This window comes from Chiloscyllium plagiosum, chromosome 22, assembly GCF_004010195.1.
Source record: "Chiloscyllium plagiosum isolate BGI_BamShark_2017 chromosome 22, ASM401019v2, whole genome shotgun sequence".
Taxonomy (NCBI): Eukaryota; Metazoa; Chordata; class Chondrichthyes; order Orectolobiformes; family Hemiscylliidae; genus Chiloscyllium; species Chiloscyllium plagiosum.
Genome location: NC_057731.1, coordinates 14,541,640 through 14,561,243, shown reverse-complemented (window position 1 = coordinate 14,561,243; position 19,604 = coordinate 14,541,640). Strand labels below are relative to the sequence as shown.

Here is a 19,604-nt window from a genome sequence, read left to right as displayed (position 1 = left end):
AGAATGTTTGTCAATGATTCCACAATGTTCAGCACCATTTGTAACTCTTCAGATTCTGAATCAGTCCATGTTCAAATGCAACAGGATCTGGACAATATCCGGCTTAATCTGACAACTGGCAAGTGATATTTCTGCCAAACAAATGTCAACCACTACCCCTTGACATTCTGTGGTGTTACTATCACTGCACCCCCAACTATCAACATTCTGGGCTTACCATTGACTAGAAACTTGACAGGACTCACTAAATATGGTGGCTATAAGAGCAGGTCAAAGACTAGAATTCTGAGGTAAGTAACTCATCTCCTGACTCCACAAAGCCTGTCCATCATCTCCAAGGCAGAAGTCAGGAATGTGAGGGAATACTCCCCACTTGCCTGGATGATTGTAACTCCAAAAACATTCAAGAATCTTAACGCCATCTTTATTGGCACTACATCCACACTCAGTAGCAGCAGTGTGCACTATCTACAAGATACATACCAGAAATTTACCAATTTCTCTTTAGACAGCACCTTCCAAATCCATGATCATTTCCATCAAAAGGGACAGGAGAGCAGATACATGGGAATACCACGACCTGTAAGTTTCCCCTTCAAGCCACACACCAATCTGACTGAAAATATATTGCCATTTTTTCACTGTCACTTGGTTAAAATCCTAGAATTCCATCCCTAATGGCATTGTGGTTCTACCTATACTACATGGACTCCAGTGGCTCAAGTAGGCACTCACCTCTACCTTCTCAAGGGAAACTAGGGATAGACCAGCCAGTGATGCTCCATGTCCCATGAGTTCCAAAAAAACTATTTTCTAACTCTCAAATAATGTTAACTATTGCTAAGACAGTTTGACATGATATATCATCAGAATTCTTTATTTATTGAACAGTAACAGCAATTGTTTTAACCTTACATTTTCCAATATCTCTATCATCAAATGGATGTTTAAACAGACATTGCTAAAAGTTCAGTCAATAGGAATTACTCCCAAAGATTTGGGTTAAAGTCTGGTTCAGCTGATAATGGACCATTTCTGCAGAATTCTGTTGTGCCGAGCTAATTAAAAGAGCACATTCAGTATTGGCATGCAATTGGGGTGCAGTGGATGGGAAGAGCGGTCAGAGCCCAAATCAGAAAGACTGCTTAAATAGATACTTGGAGCACGTACAGTACAGAACTGTGTTGAGGACAGCAACTTTACCGAAGCAACAGATGAAGGAAGATGTACAGCAAAGGGGAAGGGCAGCCCCATGGTTCACAGACCTGTCACTAGAGATCAGATGAAAGCTGTGAGGATATAGAGGGAGGTACTCTTCTCAGAGCAGATGGAACCAATGTGAGGAGTGAACTGGATTGGAAGTTGAACTGGGTGACCAAGGAAGAGGGGAGAAGGCTGGCCTCTATGGGATGGTGCCAGGTTTATCATCCTGCAAACTATTCGGAGTTCCTGCATCAATAATTGACCACATCAACAGTATCCTTACGCTATGGTTGGCTCACTGAATGCTTTCTGCTTTATAGTGCTGTAATAATGCCAGATTGAGCCCTCAGTGACTGCCTGCTGTGCATACTGCTTTTTCTTATTGAGTTTCTGAGACATTGAGAAATGTAAGTGCCATTGGAAAAAGAGCCATTGCACTGGTCAAATGGCTCTTAGTGGCTTCCTAATTGGCTTCCTAATTTCACCCATAGATGTTGCTGATCTCATTGGCATCCATCTCAGGAAATCCAAACAGGCAGAAAGATGACAGGTTACGAGCTAGATGTCGGTTCTCTTCATTTTCTCAAACCTGTGCCACAAAATCCATTGTTCCCTTGTTTGTGGCCAAATTTTGACATGTAAAACCTAACTGAACTAATGAAGTGCCAACTGAGACACTTTAAGAACACTTTTAAAATAAATGAAACTGACATAAATAATGATTTAATGCAAATAACCTCATGGAACAAAGATCAATTTTCTAAACCAATTTATTAAAATCCACTACAAAATCAGCATTCAAGTATAGGAAGAAATATAACTAATCTCTGTTTATGTAAAATCTATAGTGACAAAGTAAACAGCACATCAGTAAATTCTATACATTATGAACAGTAATTACATCATTATACATAGTGCAATATTCAATGGTTACCATTTCTCAATGAACTGATTTCTTTCTGGTAACAAAGTGCCAAAGTTATGTAAAAACAGACTGAAATCCAGACTAAGACAACTGCAGAAAGATTGTTTTCAATGTGTGCAGGATGAGATATGTGGCCTGTATTTCTTAGATTTACATACCTGGTGGTCTTCAGACTGTATCATAATTTTTAAATATGAATGTGAATAACAAGGTTCTTCATAAATCTGCTATAAATCATCAGTAAAATAATTAATGTACACACTCAAACAAACTGTTCTGAGGGCAAGTGAAAATAAACTGTTTTTTCTTGTTAATTTCTGTACTTGGTGTAGTGTTGAGCCTATATTAAAGATATAAAGGAAGGATGGGTGCAAAAAAGTGCTAAAACGGAACACGCATTTTGAATATTTTTGCCACATCAGAAAGCAGTTAGTAAAATAATAGGAAGTAAGCAACAGTAATCACCATCTGAGTATGGCAAAAAAAAAATCAACAATGCTGTGAAAGTTCGTGTTCAGCAAATATGTTTGTTTAAAAAACAGGAATAAAAAAAATTTATTCATAGTGCTTTTTGTGAAAGTAAGAAGCCTTCAGAGCTACCATATAATTAAAACAAAATCTCAATACCATTCGACAAAATGCTTTCTGTTAACTTTCTGGGCTAGTGAAAATAGTCCTCGTATCTCAAGTTTCTTCACTTAACTATAGTTCCTCAACCCCGATGAAGCTAGATGGGAGATTATTATGTTAACGGCTTTTATATAATGAGGCACCAAAAAAACAGGGTGTTAACTATTGTCTTCTACTAATTTATCATTGTGTCTTTAATCTAAGCCCTTTAATAGCAAAATTTGTTCTGACTTTACATACCTACAGTCAGGCCCTGACTTTAGTTACTGGCTCAGGCATGCAGAGCAGGAGATATTCCCTGCTCCACAAACCTGACCTGTAAAATAGCTATAGTCAATTCTCATTTTTCATTTCAGGGTGGGCTAGATTGGGAGTTGGGTTGGGTGACTAAACAAAAGGGGGAAAAGCTGCCAGTTTGAGGCAGGCTAGATAGGAGCCTGCACTGGGGTTCTAGCACTGTGTTCAAAGTTTAAAAATAAAACTTAAAACATATAACATCGATCCTGCTCTTATCTCTTCACTCTCCATACCCTGTGTTCATCTCCATGCACCCTTATGACCTCTGCCAACTTGTGACCTCTGCCAACTTATGACCCTGTGCCTAAACCTATTGTTCCTCTAAACTCCGATGTCAACCATTGCCCATCTACCCATCCCCTCCCTCCATGGCCTCTAATACCTCATGACACTCAATGCCCAAGAACCCATCTCCCAAGGTTCAACAGACACCCTATGCCCCCAATAATCCCTACACCCCTTAATAGCCCCATGCCAATTCATATCCACCAACCTTCCCCCACCCCCCCCCCCCCCCCCCCCCTCCACCCCACCAACATGACGTACTGTACCTGGACACACTGTAACATTAGTGGCGAATGCTCTTTGTGATACAAAAATGTTCAATGCATTAAAATTCTCTCATGAAACATTATTCATCATATAAATACGTGGAACTGTCTATCAAGATACTCCCTTGATAGATACTCCATTGTGAAAGTGATAGTCTGGGAAATCAGTCATGCAGCACAAATTTCATGATAGCTTATGTCAAAAGGAATGCTGAAATGCACTTTCTTAAAACACAACCCATTTTTGTGAACCATTCATTGAAGGCTTTGGCAGTTCAAATCACCATTCCAGTTACCAGGGAAGGTACTGTCAAAAGTGCTATTAAGTGCACCTGTCCAGTAATAACAGGCTCACTGATGCTCAGTTTGGTTTCATCAGAGCCACTCAGCTCATGACCTAATTACAGGATTGGCCGAAATATGGGCAAAAGAGCTAAACTCTAAGAGGTGAAGTGAGAGCGACTGCCTTTGACATCAAGACAGCATTTGACTGAGTATGGCATCAAGGAGCCTATCAAAATTGGAGTCAATGGGTCTCAGGAGAAAAACTCTCCACTTGATTGGGTCACACCAAGCATGTTTGAAGATGGTTGTGGTTGTTGTTCGTTGACAGCTTTGGCAGTTCAAATCATAGTTCTGGCTCATCACTGCAGGAATTCCCTAGGTAATGTTCTAAATGCAACCATTTTCGTTGCTTCAACATTGATCTTCCTTCCATCTTAAGGTCAGATGTGGGAATGATATTTGCACAAAATTCAGCGCAGTTTATGACTCCTCAGATACTTTTAAAAAAATGTATTCCTGGGATGAGGGCATTGCAGGTTAGGCCAGCATTTATTACACATCCCTAATTGCCCAGAAAGAATTTGCGACTCAACCACATTGCTTTGGGTCTGAGTCACATATAGGTCAGACTAGGTAAGGATATTAGTGAACCAGATGCCGATGCCATTTGTCTCCGTATGTAGTATAACCTGGACATCAGGCTTAGCCTTTGTACCTCACAAGTGCCAGACAATGACCATCTTCAATGAGAGAATCTAACCATCTCCCCATGATGTTCAAGGGCATTACCATTGCTGAAACCCCAGTATCAACAGTCTGTTGGTCAACATTACCAGAAACTGAACTGGGACCATATAAATATTGTAGCTACAAGAATAAATCAGAGATTAGGAATTCTGTGATGCATAACTAATCTCTTAGCTACCAATGCATATCCCCCATTGTCTATAAGTCAGGAGTTTGATGGTATACTTTCCACTTGCCTTTATGGATGCATGTGTACTGTCTACTAGAAGCACTGCAGTAACTCACTAAAGCTCCTATGTCTGCACTTTCTGAACCTGCAACCTCTACCACCTAGAAGGATATGGGGCACATACATGCGAACACTACCATCTACAACTTCCCCTCAAGGTCACACACCATCACAACCTGGAACTATTTTGCGGTTCCTTCAATGTTGTTGGGTCAAAATCCTGGAACTCCCTTCCTAGCAGCATTAAGATTCAAGAAAGGAGATCACAAATGCTTTCTCAAGGGCAATAAATGATTGCCAGTGATGCCTCATCTCTCTGAAAATGTGCTTTACTGCTCCCAAGGGCTGCCTTCCCTCCTAGGGTAACTTACCTTGCCAAAGGTGTCCCAGGTCCAGATCCAAAAGTGCACGTCACCTTTTTGACAGAATATCCTGGCTACCCCGAATAAATGTGTTGAGAGCAGACCTGTCCTTATCTGGTATAAACGCCACACTCCAAGTTCCATGCTCTAGGGATTAAAATATTCGACTTCCTTGAACTAGCTGATTATTTAAAATAGCCAACTGAATCCGGGAACTCCACATGTGCAATCTACAGGCTGTCCCCATCTGCACTTATTACATAGAGTAGTACTGGGATCTGGGGCAGTACTTGAGATTCTTGATCTCACGCAGCATTTTCATCACAATGGAGATTGTGCTTTACATTGCTGTTAAAAAAAATCTACACCTCTAACTTCATACCTTGAAGTACTGGACATGGAGCTGGTAATTAAAGTACTGATTAGCTTGTAGTTGGGGTCTCATGTAGAGTTTGTATTGTGTGATCTGGAAATGGTTGTGGAACCATGAAAAATAGGGCAAAATACACTAAAAATAATATTATGAATGTATAGCTATAGTGAGGCTTTTGAAAAACTAGCACAACACCACAGGAACACGCAAGGTTGAGGAAAAGGGGATCCCACAGAAGTGTTTAAAATTTTGGAAGCATTTGAGATCATAGCCAAAGAAGGAACATTTCCATTGGTTTGTGAATTTGGAGGCATAAATCAGGATTTACAAGAAAAGCAAAAAGAGAAAGGTTAGCATTTTTTAAAATATAGAATTGTTAGAATGTGGAATGTATCAGCTAAATGTCATTGAAGCTAAGCCAGTCACATTTAAGTGACACAAGTGGAAAAATAATGAATACAGGAAGAAAGCAAGAAAATAAAATCAAATCATAGAGCTAGAAATGGCATGAAGCACAATGGGTCGAAATGGGTTTCCTCTATGAAAATGTTATGAAACAAAAAACATAACCATTTAAGGTCCAAGAAGCAATAATATAAATGCAATATTATATATATTACTCTCTTAAAACATTTTCATCTTGACTGCATTTATATATACTATATATCTAATTGAAAATGAAATAATAAATGCCTTCAGCAACAACAAATAGTTCACAAATTTCCAAATATGCCAACTTTCATGGTTAATTGGTCAACCATGAGTTTGAAATAGAATGTTTGTTAATTTTATAAAAGCAAAAACATTCAATTTCATTAGATTCTTAATATAAATTTCCATTAATAAAATTTTATAAAATTTTTCAGTTCTTAAAAATTTTATGCAGTGGAAGTAAAAAACCATGAGAATAAACCTTTTTGTTGTAAAGCTTTGCTTGTAAAGCTTTGCTCTGTACTCTACAGCAGTACTCAAAACTAGATATAGTCATTACCTACAGTTAGCTACCCCATTTTGATGAAAAATACCTTCTCTTTCAGAAGGAGGAGTTATCACAATCCCAGAAATAACAATAACAAAAAATAGTCCACTTAATCCCCTTGGGGGTTGCCATTTAAACTACAAAACAGCCGTGGTTTAAATCACTCCATCTGGCCACTTTGGTCATTTGACCCGTAACCCATTGTTATCAAACTTATCAATTTCAATTTTAACATTTAGTAATGAAAAACTCTGAATTTGCTGTTTCATCACTGTCTTATTGAATCCAAAATCATAGCAATATGTAATCAATCAATATCATCTCATTAATATCTTATCGAATTTTGCAACACATTACAGCAGTCACAAACTTGGATATGTCAGAATGGGCCACCAGTGATGTATTATGACTGTGTATTTTTCACATGAATGAAACACCAATTATGTGCCAACAATATTCTGTCCCTTTTAAAGGCTATTCTGAATGTCAAAACACCTTCAAGTGATCTTACAAGAGGTGGGTCTGATTGGCACCAGCTTCCTTACTGGCAGCAACTGGTAACTAGTTAAGTTCAATTAATTCTCTACATGGTGTCACTGCTGGAATCCTCCTTTACATTACCCATCTATATTGATGGTCTGGCAGTTGCAGCAATACTTAATTTTGGGCACTTTATCTTAGACATGCCCTCACATTCATCTATTTACAGTTACATAGAAGTATACAGCACAGAAACAGATCCTTCGGTCCAACGAGTACATGCCGAACATAATCCCAACCTAAACTAGTCCCACTTGTCTGCTCTTGGCCCATCTCCTTCCAAATCTTTCCTATTCATGTACTTATGTAAACGTAACTGTGCCCGCATCCACCACTTCCTCAAAGTTCATTTCACATACAACCTACCCTCAGTGTAAAGAAAACGTGCCCCTCACATCTTTTTCAAATCGCTCTCCTTTCACCTTAAATATATACCCCATAATCACGAAATTCCCCCATTCTAGGGAAAAGACATTCACCTTATTTATATCCCTCATGATTTTATAAACCTCTATAAGGTCACATCTTAACCCCTATGCACCAGTAAAGAGTCCCAGCCTATCCAGCCTTTTATAACTCACACCTTCCATTCCTGGCAACATCCTGGTAAATCTCTTCTGAACCTTCTCTAGCTTAATATCCTTCCTATAACAGGATGGCTAGAAGTGGACACAGTACTCCAAAATAGATCTCACCAATGTTCTGTATAACCTCAAAATGACATCCCATCTCCTATACTCAATGCCATGATGTGATGGTGCTGGTGCTGATGTTGACTGGGGTGGATGTAATCAGACGTCACACAACACCAGTTATAGCCAATAGGTTTATTTGAAATCACAAGCTTTTGCAGCATAGCCACTTTGTCAGGTGAAGAAGGGGCTTTGCTCGGAAAGTTTGTGATTTCAAATAAACCTGTTGGACTATAACCTGGTGTCATGTGACTTCTGACCCTCTTCTCAAAGGTCTGAGCAATGAAGGCAAGTGTGCTAAAAGCACCCACCTTTGGCCAGAGATTGTTGCAGGCCTTCCTACTGTGCTTGAAAATTCCCTGGTTCACCCTCCATCCTTAATCTCAAGAGGCTGTTTCTTAACTGGCTGCCTCTACCTAATAAGATGGCAAACAAAGTGCTGCCACCACCACTTCTGGTTACTTGTCCTCGAATTGAGCTTGACTTTGGGATCCTGATAATTACAGCCCACTAACCATTTATTTCTCCCAAGTGCTGCCTGACCTATAAGTAACTCTGGCTTTTTGTTACCTCCTTATGGGCTTGCTTTGTGGGGTTTACTTGCTACTGAGACCAAAATCAGTTTTATTTGTATCTCAAGTAATTCCTGCAAAGTGGAAGCATAAAAGGTTCATGGGGCAGGTTATGTCATAGAACATTCAGCACTTAGAATCTCTAAAAGGATAAACACGTGCTGCTCTGGTTTACCAGACATTTGCCTCCTTACCAGTCAATAGACTTGCTGCGCATTTTAGCTTTGCTGCTTTGACTTCACAGAATGAATGCTGCCTTGTGTACATTTAAGGCAACTGGATTAGCTCAGTTGGCTGAGTCACTGGTTTACAGAACAGTGTAATATGAAAGCATGAGTTCAATTCTCATTACTGGTTTGAAATTACCACGAAGGACTCTCCTCAACCTCTTCCCTTGCCTGGGTTCTGGTGGCACTCAGGTTAAATCACAACCAGTCATGCTTCTCTCTACTGAGACAGCAGTCCCGATGGTCTGGTAGGTTTATGTGGGCGGCATGGTGGCACAGTAGTGAGCACTGCTGCCTCACAGCGCCAGAGACCCGGGTTCAATTCCCGCCTCGGGTGACTGACTGTTTGGAGTTTGCACATTCTCCCCGTGTCTGTGTGGGTTTCCTCCGGGTGCTCTGGTTTCCTCCCACATTCCAAAGATGTGCAGGTCTGGTGAATTGGCCATGCTAAATTGCCCGTCGTGTTAGGTGACGGGGTAAATGTAAGGGAATGGGTGGGTGGCGGATCGGTGTGGATTTGTTGGGCTGAAGGGCCTGTTTCCACATTATAAGTAATCTAATCTAATCTACATTTTGCTTTGCATTGTGAGTGGGAGGAGGTATTATTCATTGGGTGGTCATGGAGAGATTGTGTGTGTGCAACATAGTGCCAATAGGGCTTAATCATGAATGCAACCTCAGGCTGTTGTGCATTTTATCTCAATATTGTAAGTCTGGAGCACTTGGATGCATCTATTTTTTGACAGGAAATATTCAAATCCCAGATTGTAACAAAGTGATTACCTTTTTGGTGGAATTTGAGTAATCAAGTTTTTGCCTAATGTTCTCATTACTTTATGATATAGATTAACCTGATTATTTTCAAAGGTCTTGATATATCTTTTTCCTTTGTAACAAATATCAACTATAATGAAGTTCAGAAATCTATTAGGGTGCTGTAAAATTAGTCTTCAGACATCAGTGGCTTAATACTCCCCAGAGTGTCAGAACGAGACGTGGACCCCAAGTCTACATATAGCCTTAGCATGCTCACCAGAGTAACTTTACATTAGCCAGCTCCTATTAGACTATCTCTTTTTAACCATCCATTCAGGGTTGCCCGATACATTAGAAAAGTGGGTGGCCCGAAAGGACAGTCCACAACTATGTCCAGATGGCAGCCCCATCCTGACAGATGAGCACTGTTGGTGAAGAGGGAGACCCAGGGACTGTACTTCAGTGGTGAGTAAGATGATGGAGTACTGTAATCTGAAAGATCTCAGCATGCAGGGTTAATCTCTCCAAAGTCTGTGGTCACTCCCGAGCTTCTGCTTATACTGTGATTCTGATGCTACCAATTACTTCAATCAGCATGACTTCTCAATGGGAGGCCACCTCTGCAGCAATGCAAGCATCCCAACACAAACAAGGTGCTGGTGAAATACCAGGAAAGTTGTAATCCTAGCACAAAAGGGCCCTTGAATGGGGCTTTAATTGGCTTCATTGCCTGTCCAGCTCCACGACACCCCTGGCAGTGCACCTCTGAAAATTTGTCTGAAAGTAAACAGTTTCAGTTGCCACAGGGTGCCCCAGTACTTTCCAGCATCTTCCAAACCTATCTCCACAAAACTGGGAAAATTCAGTCCCAGGATTCTTACACTCACTTGCATTGTTTAATTGATACTCTTCCACATTTTAAAGGCTAGAAATCTCAATAAGATTTGAATCCACAGCATTGCTGTCCAGATTCAGAAGCTGATTGCATTGTCTCACAACTCACCTGGAGTTCAGGACCAGCATCTTGTTTATCTAATGGTTTAGCTGCTATGGTCAATACTTCAAAATAATTCCTATTCAGGACGTTCTCAAAAACAAACCTTAGAACTGAGAGAGATGATTTGTAACAAATCTGGAGCTATAAAACACAAAGGTGAGATTTCAACACATTCAAAATTCATTCTAATACAACATTAAAACTGGACTCTATCATGATTTCTAGTGAACATTAATTGCTATTACTCTTGTAAAACTAGAGTAAAATACATTGCAAAACATTATATTATCCTACAGTACACAGCAAATGACTTTTTGTTTTGATCTCTACAGCTCACTATAAAGGTAGGTTTGCTGAGAAAAACTAAACTAAACAGAACAAAATTTGAGATCTACTAACCCTAAAATTCAGGTGCATTAAGTGAAATACCATTTCCTGAAAATATATTGCACTGATTTTGTTACTTTTCTACGCTGAAAGCTCTACATAGATGTTGTGGTACAGTTGTTTTCTTATTATTCCAGACCAAACCCCTCTGTATTTGAAATAGCAATTGTTAACTTCTGCTTAAGTTCTTTCTTATTCTTGTATGGAGGCAGGCAGAGTTGATTGAAACAGGTGTGGGCGACTGGTAACCTGTGGATCCAGAAAGATGAAGTTTAGAAAGGCTAGTTCATAAACTATTTGAAAATGGACCTTTTCTTGCAATGCTATTTTGTGCTAATTCTATTTCTGTTTATAAAGATAAGATTTTAAAAATCTAACTGTCATATAACATAAGAACTGCAGATGAGGATCTAAAAATCTGGATTTAGGCTGTTGTCAGGAGCAACCATTTAATACATGCCCTTACTAACAACAAAATGGCTTCTTAATACGAGTAACATAACGGAATGGCTTCTAGGCTGCAAATTGACAACTCTGTTTTAAAATGGCTTTTTACCCTGCTAAAAGCTGCATTCCTGAACTAACTGAACCAAAGATTAGCAGACAATGCTTCCTTCACAGTATAGAATTAACTAAGCTAGATAGGACATTACTAACCACTAGAGACGCAGTGCCAAGAGATAAAATGTGCAAAACAAAGTTAGTTCCCAGGAAATATCATTGGCTTAACCTTATGTCTATAGTGTCAGTTTATTAAATTTTATTGGATTTGCTCTGTAATTAAGGCTGCACTATTTTTCAAAAACAGTATAAAATTGTCTTTGTTTTAAGCTATTTGTGCAGTTTCTCCAAGGAACACAGAAGTTTTTAACCACTGTGCTGCTGGACAACCTGTGCCGGCCGATATTGATTAAAGTGTCAAATCTTGCAGAACCAGACCGAATTACTAGTGTTCTTTTGACCGATCGCGGAACTGAGACACCCCTCCCATGGGTCAAGATCTTCACAGATGCTGGAGATCTGAATCAAAAATTGCTGAAGAAACTCAGGAAGTCTGGCAACATTTGTGGGAAGAAAGCAGAGTTAATGTTTTGAGTCTGGTGAGTTCCAAAGAACCAGAGCACTCAGTTGGCTGGTTTGTGATGCAGACTGACTCTAACAGCAGGTTCAATTGTCTTACCAGATGAGGTCACAGTGAAGCCTCTACTTCAGCCTTGCCCTTTGCGTGAGGTATAGTGAGCCTCAAGTTAAACTGACTACAAGTTGTCTAACAATATGGCCTTCTGGGACTATGGTAACTTTTACTTCATTATATAGTGACATATAACAAATTTGTGGGCAAAGTTACTGATTATAGAATAAAACAAACAGTAGCAACTTGGATATGGAATTGGCTGAATTACAGGAAACAATTAGTAATGTTGGATGTTTGTCAGGCAGGAGGAAGGTGTGTAGCAAAGTTCCTCAGGGGCTAGTGTTGGAACTCTTGCTTTTCCTGATGTATAGTAATAACCTAGAACATGATATACGGAGTATAATTTCAAAGTTTACACATGTTACAAAACGTGAAAGCAGAGTGAACTTTAGGAAACATAGTGTTGAATTTCAAAAGGACATTGGAGAATTGGTTGAATAAGTGGACAGGTAGCAGATGAAGTTCAAATTCAAGAAATATGAAGTGATTCATTACAACAGGAAAGAATATAGACAGAGAGTATATAAAGGGTAAAATTCTGTATGGGTGCAGGAGCAGAGGAACATGGGTGTAAATGCACATAAGCCACGTTCCCTTTTAGTTTTTTTTTGCTGCTACACTGACCTCCCAATGTTTGTGCACAGCAGAAACCTAAGGAACCTAGCGGTATTACTCCAGAGTCCCAGGTGTGTGGACCCAGATTTGAATCCCATTCTGGCAGATGGTCAAATTTGAATTCAATTTTGGAATTAAGAGTCTAATGATGACCATGAAACGAGTCTCAATTGTTGAAAACAAACTGTCTCATTCATTAATTTCCGTTAGGGAGGGAAACTATCATCCTTGCCCGGTGTGGTGTACGATTGAGTTTAGACCTGCAGCAATTTGGTTGATTTTTAATTGCCCTCTGAAATATTAGGGGTGGGCAATAAATACTGGCCTGGCTGGTGATGCCTGTATCCTCTGAATCAATAAAACTGGAAATCAGTGCATCCGCTGGGCAACTCAAGGGAACATTGCACAAAAGTCATTGAAGGTGGCAGGAATGTATCATAAACTTTATTAAAAAGTCATTAAAGTGCAAGAGCAGGAAGGTTATGTTGAACTTCTAAATGACATTGGTCAGTCTTGATTACAGTTTGCATCCAGTTCTGGACATTGTAATTTAGGAAATATATGAAGGCATTAGTAAAGATTCACAAGCATGGTTCTAAGGATTCATGGTGTGCTTGCCAATTGAATACATAATTGGTTTAATGGCAGGAGACAGAGTGGTGGTAAAAGGTTGCTTTTTGGACTGGATGTCTGTGACTAGCGGTGTTCCACAGGAATTGGTTCTGGGTCCTCTTTTCTTTGTCATTTATACAATTGATTTCAATGAGAATATAGAAGGCATAGTTGGTAAGTTTGCAGACAATAACACAATTCGTGGCATAGTAGACAGAGAAGAAGGTTTTCTGAGATTACAAAGGGATCTTGATCAAATGGGCCAATGGGCTGGAAAATGCAGTTCGATTTGGATAAATGTGAGATTTTACATTTTGGTATATTGAACAGGAGCAGAACTTACACAATTAATGGTAGTGCCTTGGGTAGTTTTGTAGAATAGGGACCTGAAGACGGTTCAGGTGCATAATTCTTTTTTAAGTTTGCATCATATATAGACACGAGCTGAAAATGTGTTGCTGGAACAACGCAGCAGGTCAGGCAGCATCCAGGGAACAGGAGAATCGACGTTTCAGGCATAAGCCCTTCTTCATTCCTGAAGAAGGGCTTATGCCTGAAACGTCGATTCTCCTGTTCCCTGGATGCTGCCTGACCGGCTGCGCTGTTCCAGCAACACATTTTCAGCTCTGATCTCCAGCATCTGCAGACCTCACTTTCTCCTCCATCATATATAGACAGGTTGGTTAAGAAAGCATTTAGCATGCTTGCCTTCAGTGCTTAACCCTTTGATTATAGGAGTTGGGAAGTCATGTTAAGGTTGCACACTACATTGAGAGGGCCTCTTCTGGAGTTGTGTCCACTTCTGGTTGCCCTGTTATATAAAGAATATTATTAAGCTGATTTGGAGATGCTGGTGTTGGACTCGGGTGGGCAAAGTTAAAAATCACAACACCAGGTTATAGTCCAAGAGGTTTATTTGGAAGCACTAGCTTTCAGAGCTCTGCTCATTCATTAGATGGACAACCACGTGATGAAGGAGCAGCGCTCCGAAAACTAGTGCCTCCGAATAAGCCTGTTGGACTACAACCTGGTGTTGTGTGACTTTTAACATTATTACACTGGAGAGGGTTCAGAAGAGATTTACCAGGATTAGTGAGTTTTGAGAAGATTTGTAGCCCAGGTTGAGGTTCAGGATGTAGGTTTGCTCACTGAGCTGGAAGGTTCATTTTTAGACATTTTGTCACCATACTAGGTAACCTCTTCAGTGAGCCTCCAGATAAAGCAATGCTGGTGTTTCCTGCTTTCTATTTATATGTTTGGGTTTCCTTGGGGTGGTGATGTCATTTCCTATGGTGACTTCATTTCCTGTTCTTTTTCTCAGGGGGTGGTAAATGGGATCCAAGTCAATGTGTTTGTTGATAGAGTTCCGGTTGGAATGCCATGCTTGGAATTCTCATGCGTGTCTCTGTTTGGCTTGTCCTAGGTTGGATGGGTTTGTGGGCTACCATGATGCCAAGGGGTCTGAGTAGTCTGGCAGTCATTTCAGAGGTGTCTTTGATGTAGGGGGGAGTTGCTCGGGTTTCTGGACACGTTTTGTCTACTTGTTTAGGTTTGTTACTGTGAAATTGGTGTACCAATTCTTATTGAATACACTGTTAATACAACCGGGAAATTTTGCACCAAAAATCTTTACTTACTCATGCAACAGACCATGAATGGACAAACACAGTACAACAAGCCACAGATATTAGACAGCGACAAATGAAAAAACTAGACCTGCAGAAAAAACTAGACAAACAAGCAGACAAAACATGTCCAGAAGCCCTAGCCACTCTCCCCTACATCAAAGACTTCTCGGAAATGACTGCCAGACTACTCAGACCCCTTGGCATAATGGTAACCCACAAACCCACCAACACACTAAAATAGCAGGTAATGAACTTGAAAGACCCTATTCAGACAACAAGCAAAGCTAATGTCATTTACAAAATACCATGCAAGAACTGTAACAAACACTACATTGGACAAACAGGCAGAAAACTAGCCACCAGGATACTTGAACATCAACTAGCCACAAAATGACATGACCCTCTCTCACTAGTATCCTTACATAACAGATAAGGAAGGACATCACTTCAACTGGGACAACACATCCATCCTAGGACAAACCAAACAGAGACATGCACGAGAATTCCTAGAAGCATGACATTCCAAACAGAACTCTATCGACAAGCACATTGACTTGGATCCCATTTACCAGCCCCTGAGAAAAAGAACAGGAAATGACATCACCACAGGAAATTACATCACCAACTCAAGGAAACCCAAACATATAAATAGAAAGCAGGAAACACCAGCATTGCTTTGTCTGGGGGCTCACTGAAGATGTTACTTAGTCTGGTGATGAAACGTCTGAAAATGAACCATCCAGCTCAGCGAGCAAACCTATATCCATTTACCAGGATGTTGCCAGGTATGAAAGGTTTGAATTGTGAAGAAAGGCTGGATAGGCTGGGACTTTTTTCACTGGAGTGCAGGAAGTTGACAGACGACCTTATAGAGATTTATAAAATCATGAGGAGTATAGATAGGGTTAATGGGAAGTGCCTTTTCCCTAGGATGGGGGATTTCAAGACTAGAGGACATATTTTTAAGATGAGAGGAGGGAGATTTGAAAAATTACGAGGGGTAATTTTTTTTGCACAGAGTGATTTGCATGCGGAATGAACTTGCTGAAGTGATGGATGGGGCACAGTTACAACATTTAAAAGACAGTTAGGTAGGTACATGAGTATGAAAGGTTTGAAAAGGTATGGACCTGGAGCAGGCAGGTAGGACTAATTCAGTTTGTGATTATGGTCAGTGTGGACTGGTTGGATTGGAGGATCTGTTTCCGTGCTGTATGACTCTGAGGACATTCAGTTACAAAGAGAGGTTGGAGAAAAGGCAGCTGAGAGGAGATTTGTTGGAGTATTCAAAATTTTGAGGAGTCTGGACAGAGGAAGTAGGAAGAAACTATTGACATTCAGGAAAGGATGGTGGATGAGAGGGCACAAATTGAAAGTAAAAGATGCAAAAGCAAATGAGAAACAATACTCAAATTGAATGTGAAGACTGAAGTAGGATGAATTGCAATATATCTTTTGTGTTTTTGTATTCAATAGTTGCTTTAGAATGCTAGTGATTTTAACAGGACATGATTTCCATTATAATTGTAACATGAGTGATTACTTTAAAATACCTTTTACAGAGAGCAGAGAGAACTGCAGTATATTTATTCAATAGCATTTGACCAATCTGATTTTATTCAGTCATTATCTTCTTGTCTACCTGGAGCCATATGTCATAAGTAATTGTGTTATTTTCTGAGATACATCCTTTACAATATTTTTATAACAAATGGAAATTATATTAATGAAAACATCTTACCAATCAGTAGGCACATCACTCTTTGTAATTTTAAAACTAAGATCAGCGAGTCCACCTACTGGAACTCTATCACTCCCTGTAGTAAAATGTAGAAGTTGTTTTTGGAGCTCAAGACTGAATCCTAAAACCACATCCCAGAAGTACCTACCAGAAAAAAAAAATGAAACTAATAAATATCACTATCTGGTGTAAATAGAAGTGTTTATTCATTCTATCATTCAAGCCAGCAGTGTGATGGAGTACTCTCCACTTGCCTAGACCTGGAGCAGGCAGGTAGGACTAATTCAGTTTGTGATTATGGTCAGTGTGGACTGGTTGGATTGGAGGATCTGTTTCCGTGCTGTATGACTCTGAGGACATTCAGTTACAAAGAGAGGTTGGAGAAAAGGCAGCTGAGAGGAGATTTGTTGGAGTATTCAAAATTTTGAGGAGTCTGGACAGAGGAAGTAGGAAGAAACTATTGACATTCAGGAAAGGATGGTGAATGAGATATTCAATCTTTCAACCACCAACACAGCGGCAGCACTGTGTACCATATCTAAGAAACACAGTAGCAATTGGTCAAGGCTCCTTCTACAGCACTACCCATACATATGACTTCTACTGCCTAGAAGGACAAGGGCAGCAGACACATGGGAACACTATCATGTGCAAGTGTCCCAACAAGCCACATATCATCCTGATTTGGAATCATATTGCTGTTCCTTCATTTAGTCACAATCCTGGAACTCTTTTCTGAACTGCATGGTGGTATATCGGCATCCTTACTGCAGCAGTTCAAGAAACAGTTCACCACCGTCTTCTCGAGGAGATTAGAGAAGTGGATTAAGTGTTAAACTAGCAAATAGCAATCTCATCACATGAACGAATAAAAGAAATTCTAATAAGCTAAGGATACATTTGCACTACAATTGCAGAGTGGGTGTGAAGTGGTTTTACCTTGCATTGACACTATCAGTTATGTAAGTGCATCCTGAATATGGAACTAAGGGTAATATGATGGTACATAGAAAGACTCCAATATAAAAGGCTGTTTGTCTGAGCACAAGTGCTATTGCCAGTTATATGTGTCCGCCCAAATTTTGCAAGTTAGTACAGCAATGGACAAGTCCACTACCCACATCTGCATAGTCATGTATGATAGACTTTGAATTTGCAGTTCACCGAAGCTGCAGACTGTTAAAGGATATACATTGTGGAAGACATTGTAATAGAGATTTGCTTGGCAGCCTCTGTTAAATGTTCACATCTTTAATATGGGGGCTAAGAGCCTCAAAATACAGTAAACTCTTGTTCAGCTTGGTAAGTATATGAAATAGACCATGACACAGCAAGGACATGGATGAATTGGTACCACTAAGTGCAGTGTCAAAGCTAAGTTATTTAGATTTGTTGTTCAAATGAGCATGGATCTGTGTAACATAAACAATGACAAATTGACCACCAATGCAGTTTGTGGAAGTTATTAGATTATGTGTAGGTAAACAGCTTGTGGTCCCATCAATAACTCAGTTTCTCGGTTGTGATTTCAATGCCAACTGGCTCTAAAGGGGGCATTCAGTACAGCACATTTCTCAATTACACTGTTGATATTCTTACAGTTACCTAGCTCTTCTTGAAGGCTTATGGCTGCATAGTTGATGCTCTATAACTATAAAACTGAAAAAAAAATAATTATTAGGAGCTTCCATCTCGAAATGGCTCAAAGCCAATCCATATCTAACAGCCTGCACAAAAATACTGCTCTTATTTTTGCAACAGTATCTGACATAGCTCACAATGTTCTAAAACAATGTCTGTTTATCCTATTTCCTAAGTTGCTAAAATTCTAGAATTTATATATGTATCTTTGCTAAAAACTAATAGTTATTCACTGTGCATTCTTTGTAGCAAATCTTGTTGAAATCCAACTATTAACTTTTGGAAATATATTACGCACAGAAACAAACTAAATAACAAATGGCAAAATAAAATTACCTCTACCTACTTCTAATAGTGGAGATAACAAAGCATAACATTTTGTCTTTGCATATGTTAAGCTTTAGTTAAAATACTGTGCCCAGCTTTGAAACCTTCACATAATAAAAAGGTACATATGGATTTTGAAAAAGTTTAGAGAAAGGCCACAAGATTTGACTGCCAGTTTAAAACACCAGATAGGCTCAGAGCTGGATATGATGATTTGATTGAGGACGATAAAATACTGAAGTGATAAGATTATGTTCACATGACCAATTACTTCAACTGAATAACAATGTTGGATTTAGGTAGCTTTCTTTTTTGCAGTTGCTGACCTGTGTACTGAATACTGATATGCTACATTATTTCCAGAGAGCTGAAAATGGAGATGGGATGGAGATTACCTTGTAGAAAAAGTAGTTATTCTGAAATATGGATCAGGGTCGATTTAGCATGAGCTCAAGACGTCAAAATGTTTCAGACTGCTGTGCCTTTGAAAGCCCCAGGCAATGCTGTTCTTGTTGTCTGCGGGTCAGGTTCCAGCAAATATTTTATCTGTTCCTCATACCTGATTGATTTTAATCCATTAAATGTAATTCTCCTTGAAAATTACCACTGCCAATATGCTTAATTCCATATCAATGTTACATAGGTAAAAGCAATCTCCCATTGATGCGAGCCAACTTACTTAGCATCTACCTTTTGTTTCCCTCTGAAAGGTGAAAAGATGTAACTTTACTGCAGAAGTGCTTCCAGTCCTTCATCATATTTTCCATTAGCACAACAACTATCTGAGAGTACCGGTTTTGTGATGTGTATCTTTGGTAACTTGGTTCAGACACATAAAATATTTTACTATAGGATCTTACAACTATATAAAAGGAGATTTTCATCCCACCTGCCTGAACTGGATTGGAACCACGTTCCCAGAGGTGGAAAAAAAACTATGGCACTGAAAATTCCAGATTTATTTTTGACAGAAACTGTAAACAAAAATCATTGTGTGCTAATCATTCTGGTCTTAAATGTTAGAACTTTCTATTCATGCACTTCTGCCTCTTCACTTTAGGAAGCCCTTCCTTCCATTTGATGCATTCTCTCC

General features: G+C 39.5%; 1 protein-coding gene across 1 annotated transcript in view; it reads right to left on the bottom strand.

Moving 5' to 3' along the window:
• Positions 1-10,823: 10,823 nt before the first annotated feature.
• The window catches only part of hectd2 (HECT domain containing 2), a 102,387-nt gene continuing 93,606 nt past the window's right edge, over positions 10,824-19,604 (bottom strand). The window contains exons 20-21 of the mRNA XM_043712450.1: positions 16,544-16,687; positions 10,824-11,001 (exon numbers count right to left, since the gene is read on the bottom strand). Of these exons, the coding sequence (XP_043568385.1) occupies positions 10,881-11,001; positions 16,544-16,687 (265 nt within the window). The 3' untranslated portion in view covers positions 10,824-10,880. The remainder of the gene's footprint in view (positions 11,002-16,543; positions 16,688-19,604) is intronic.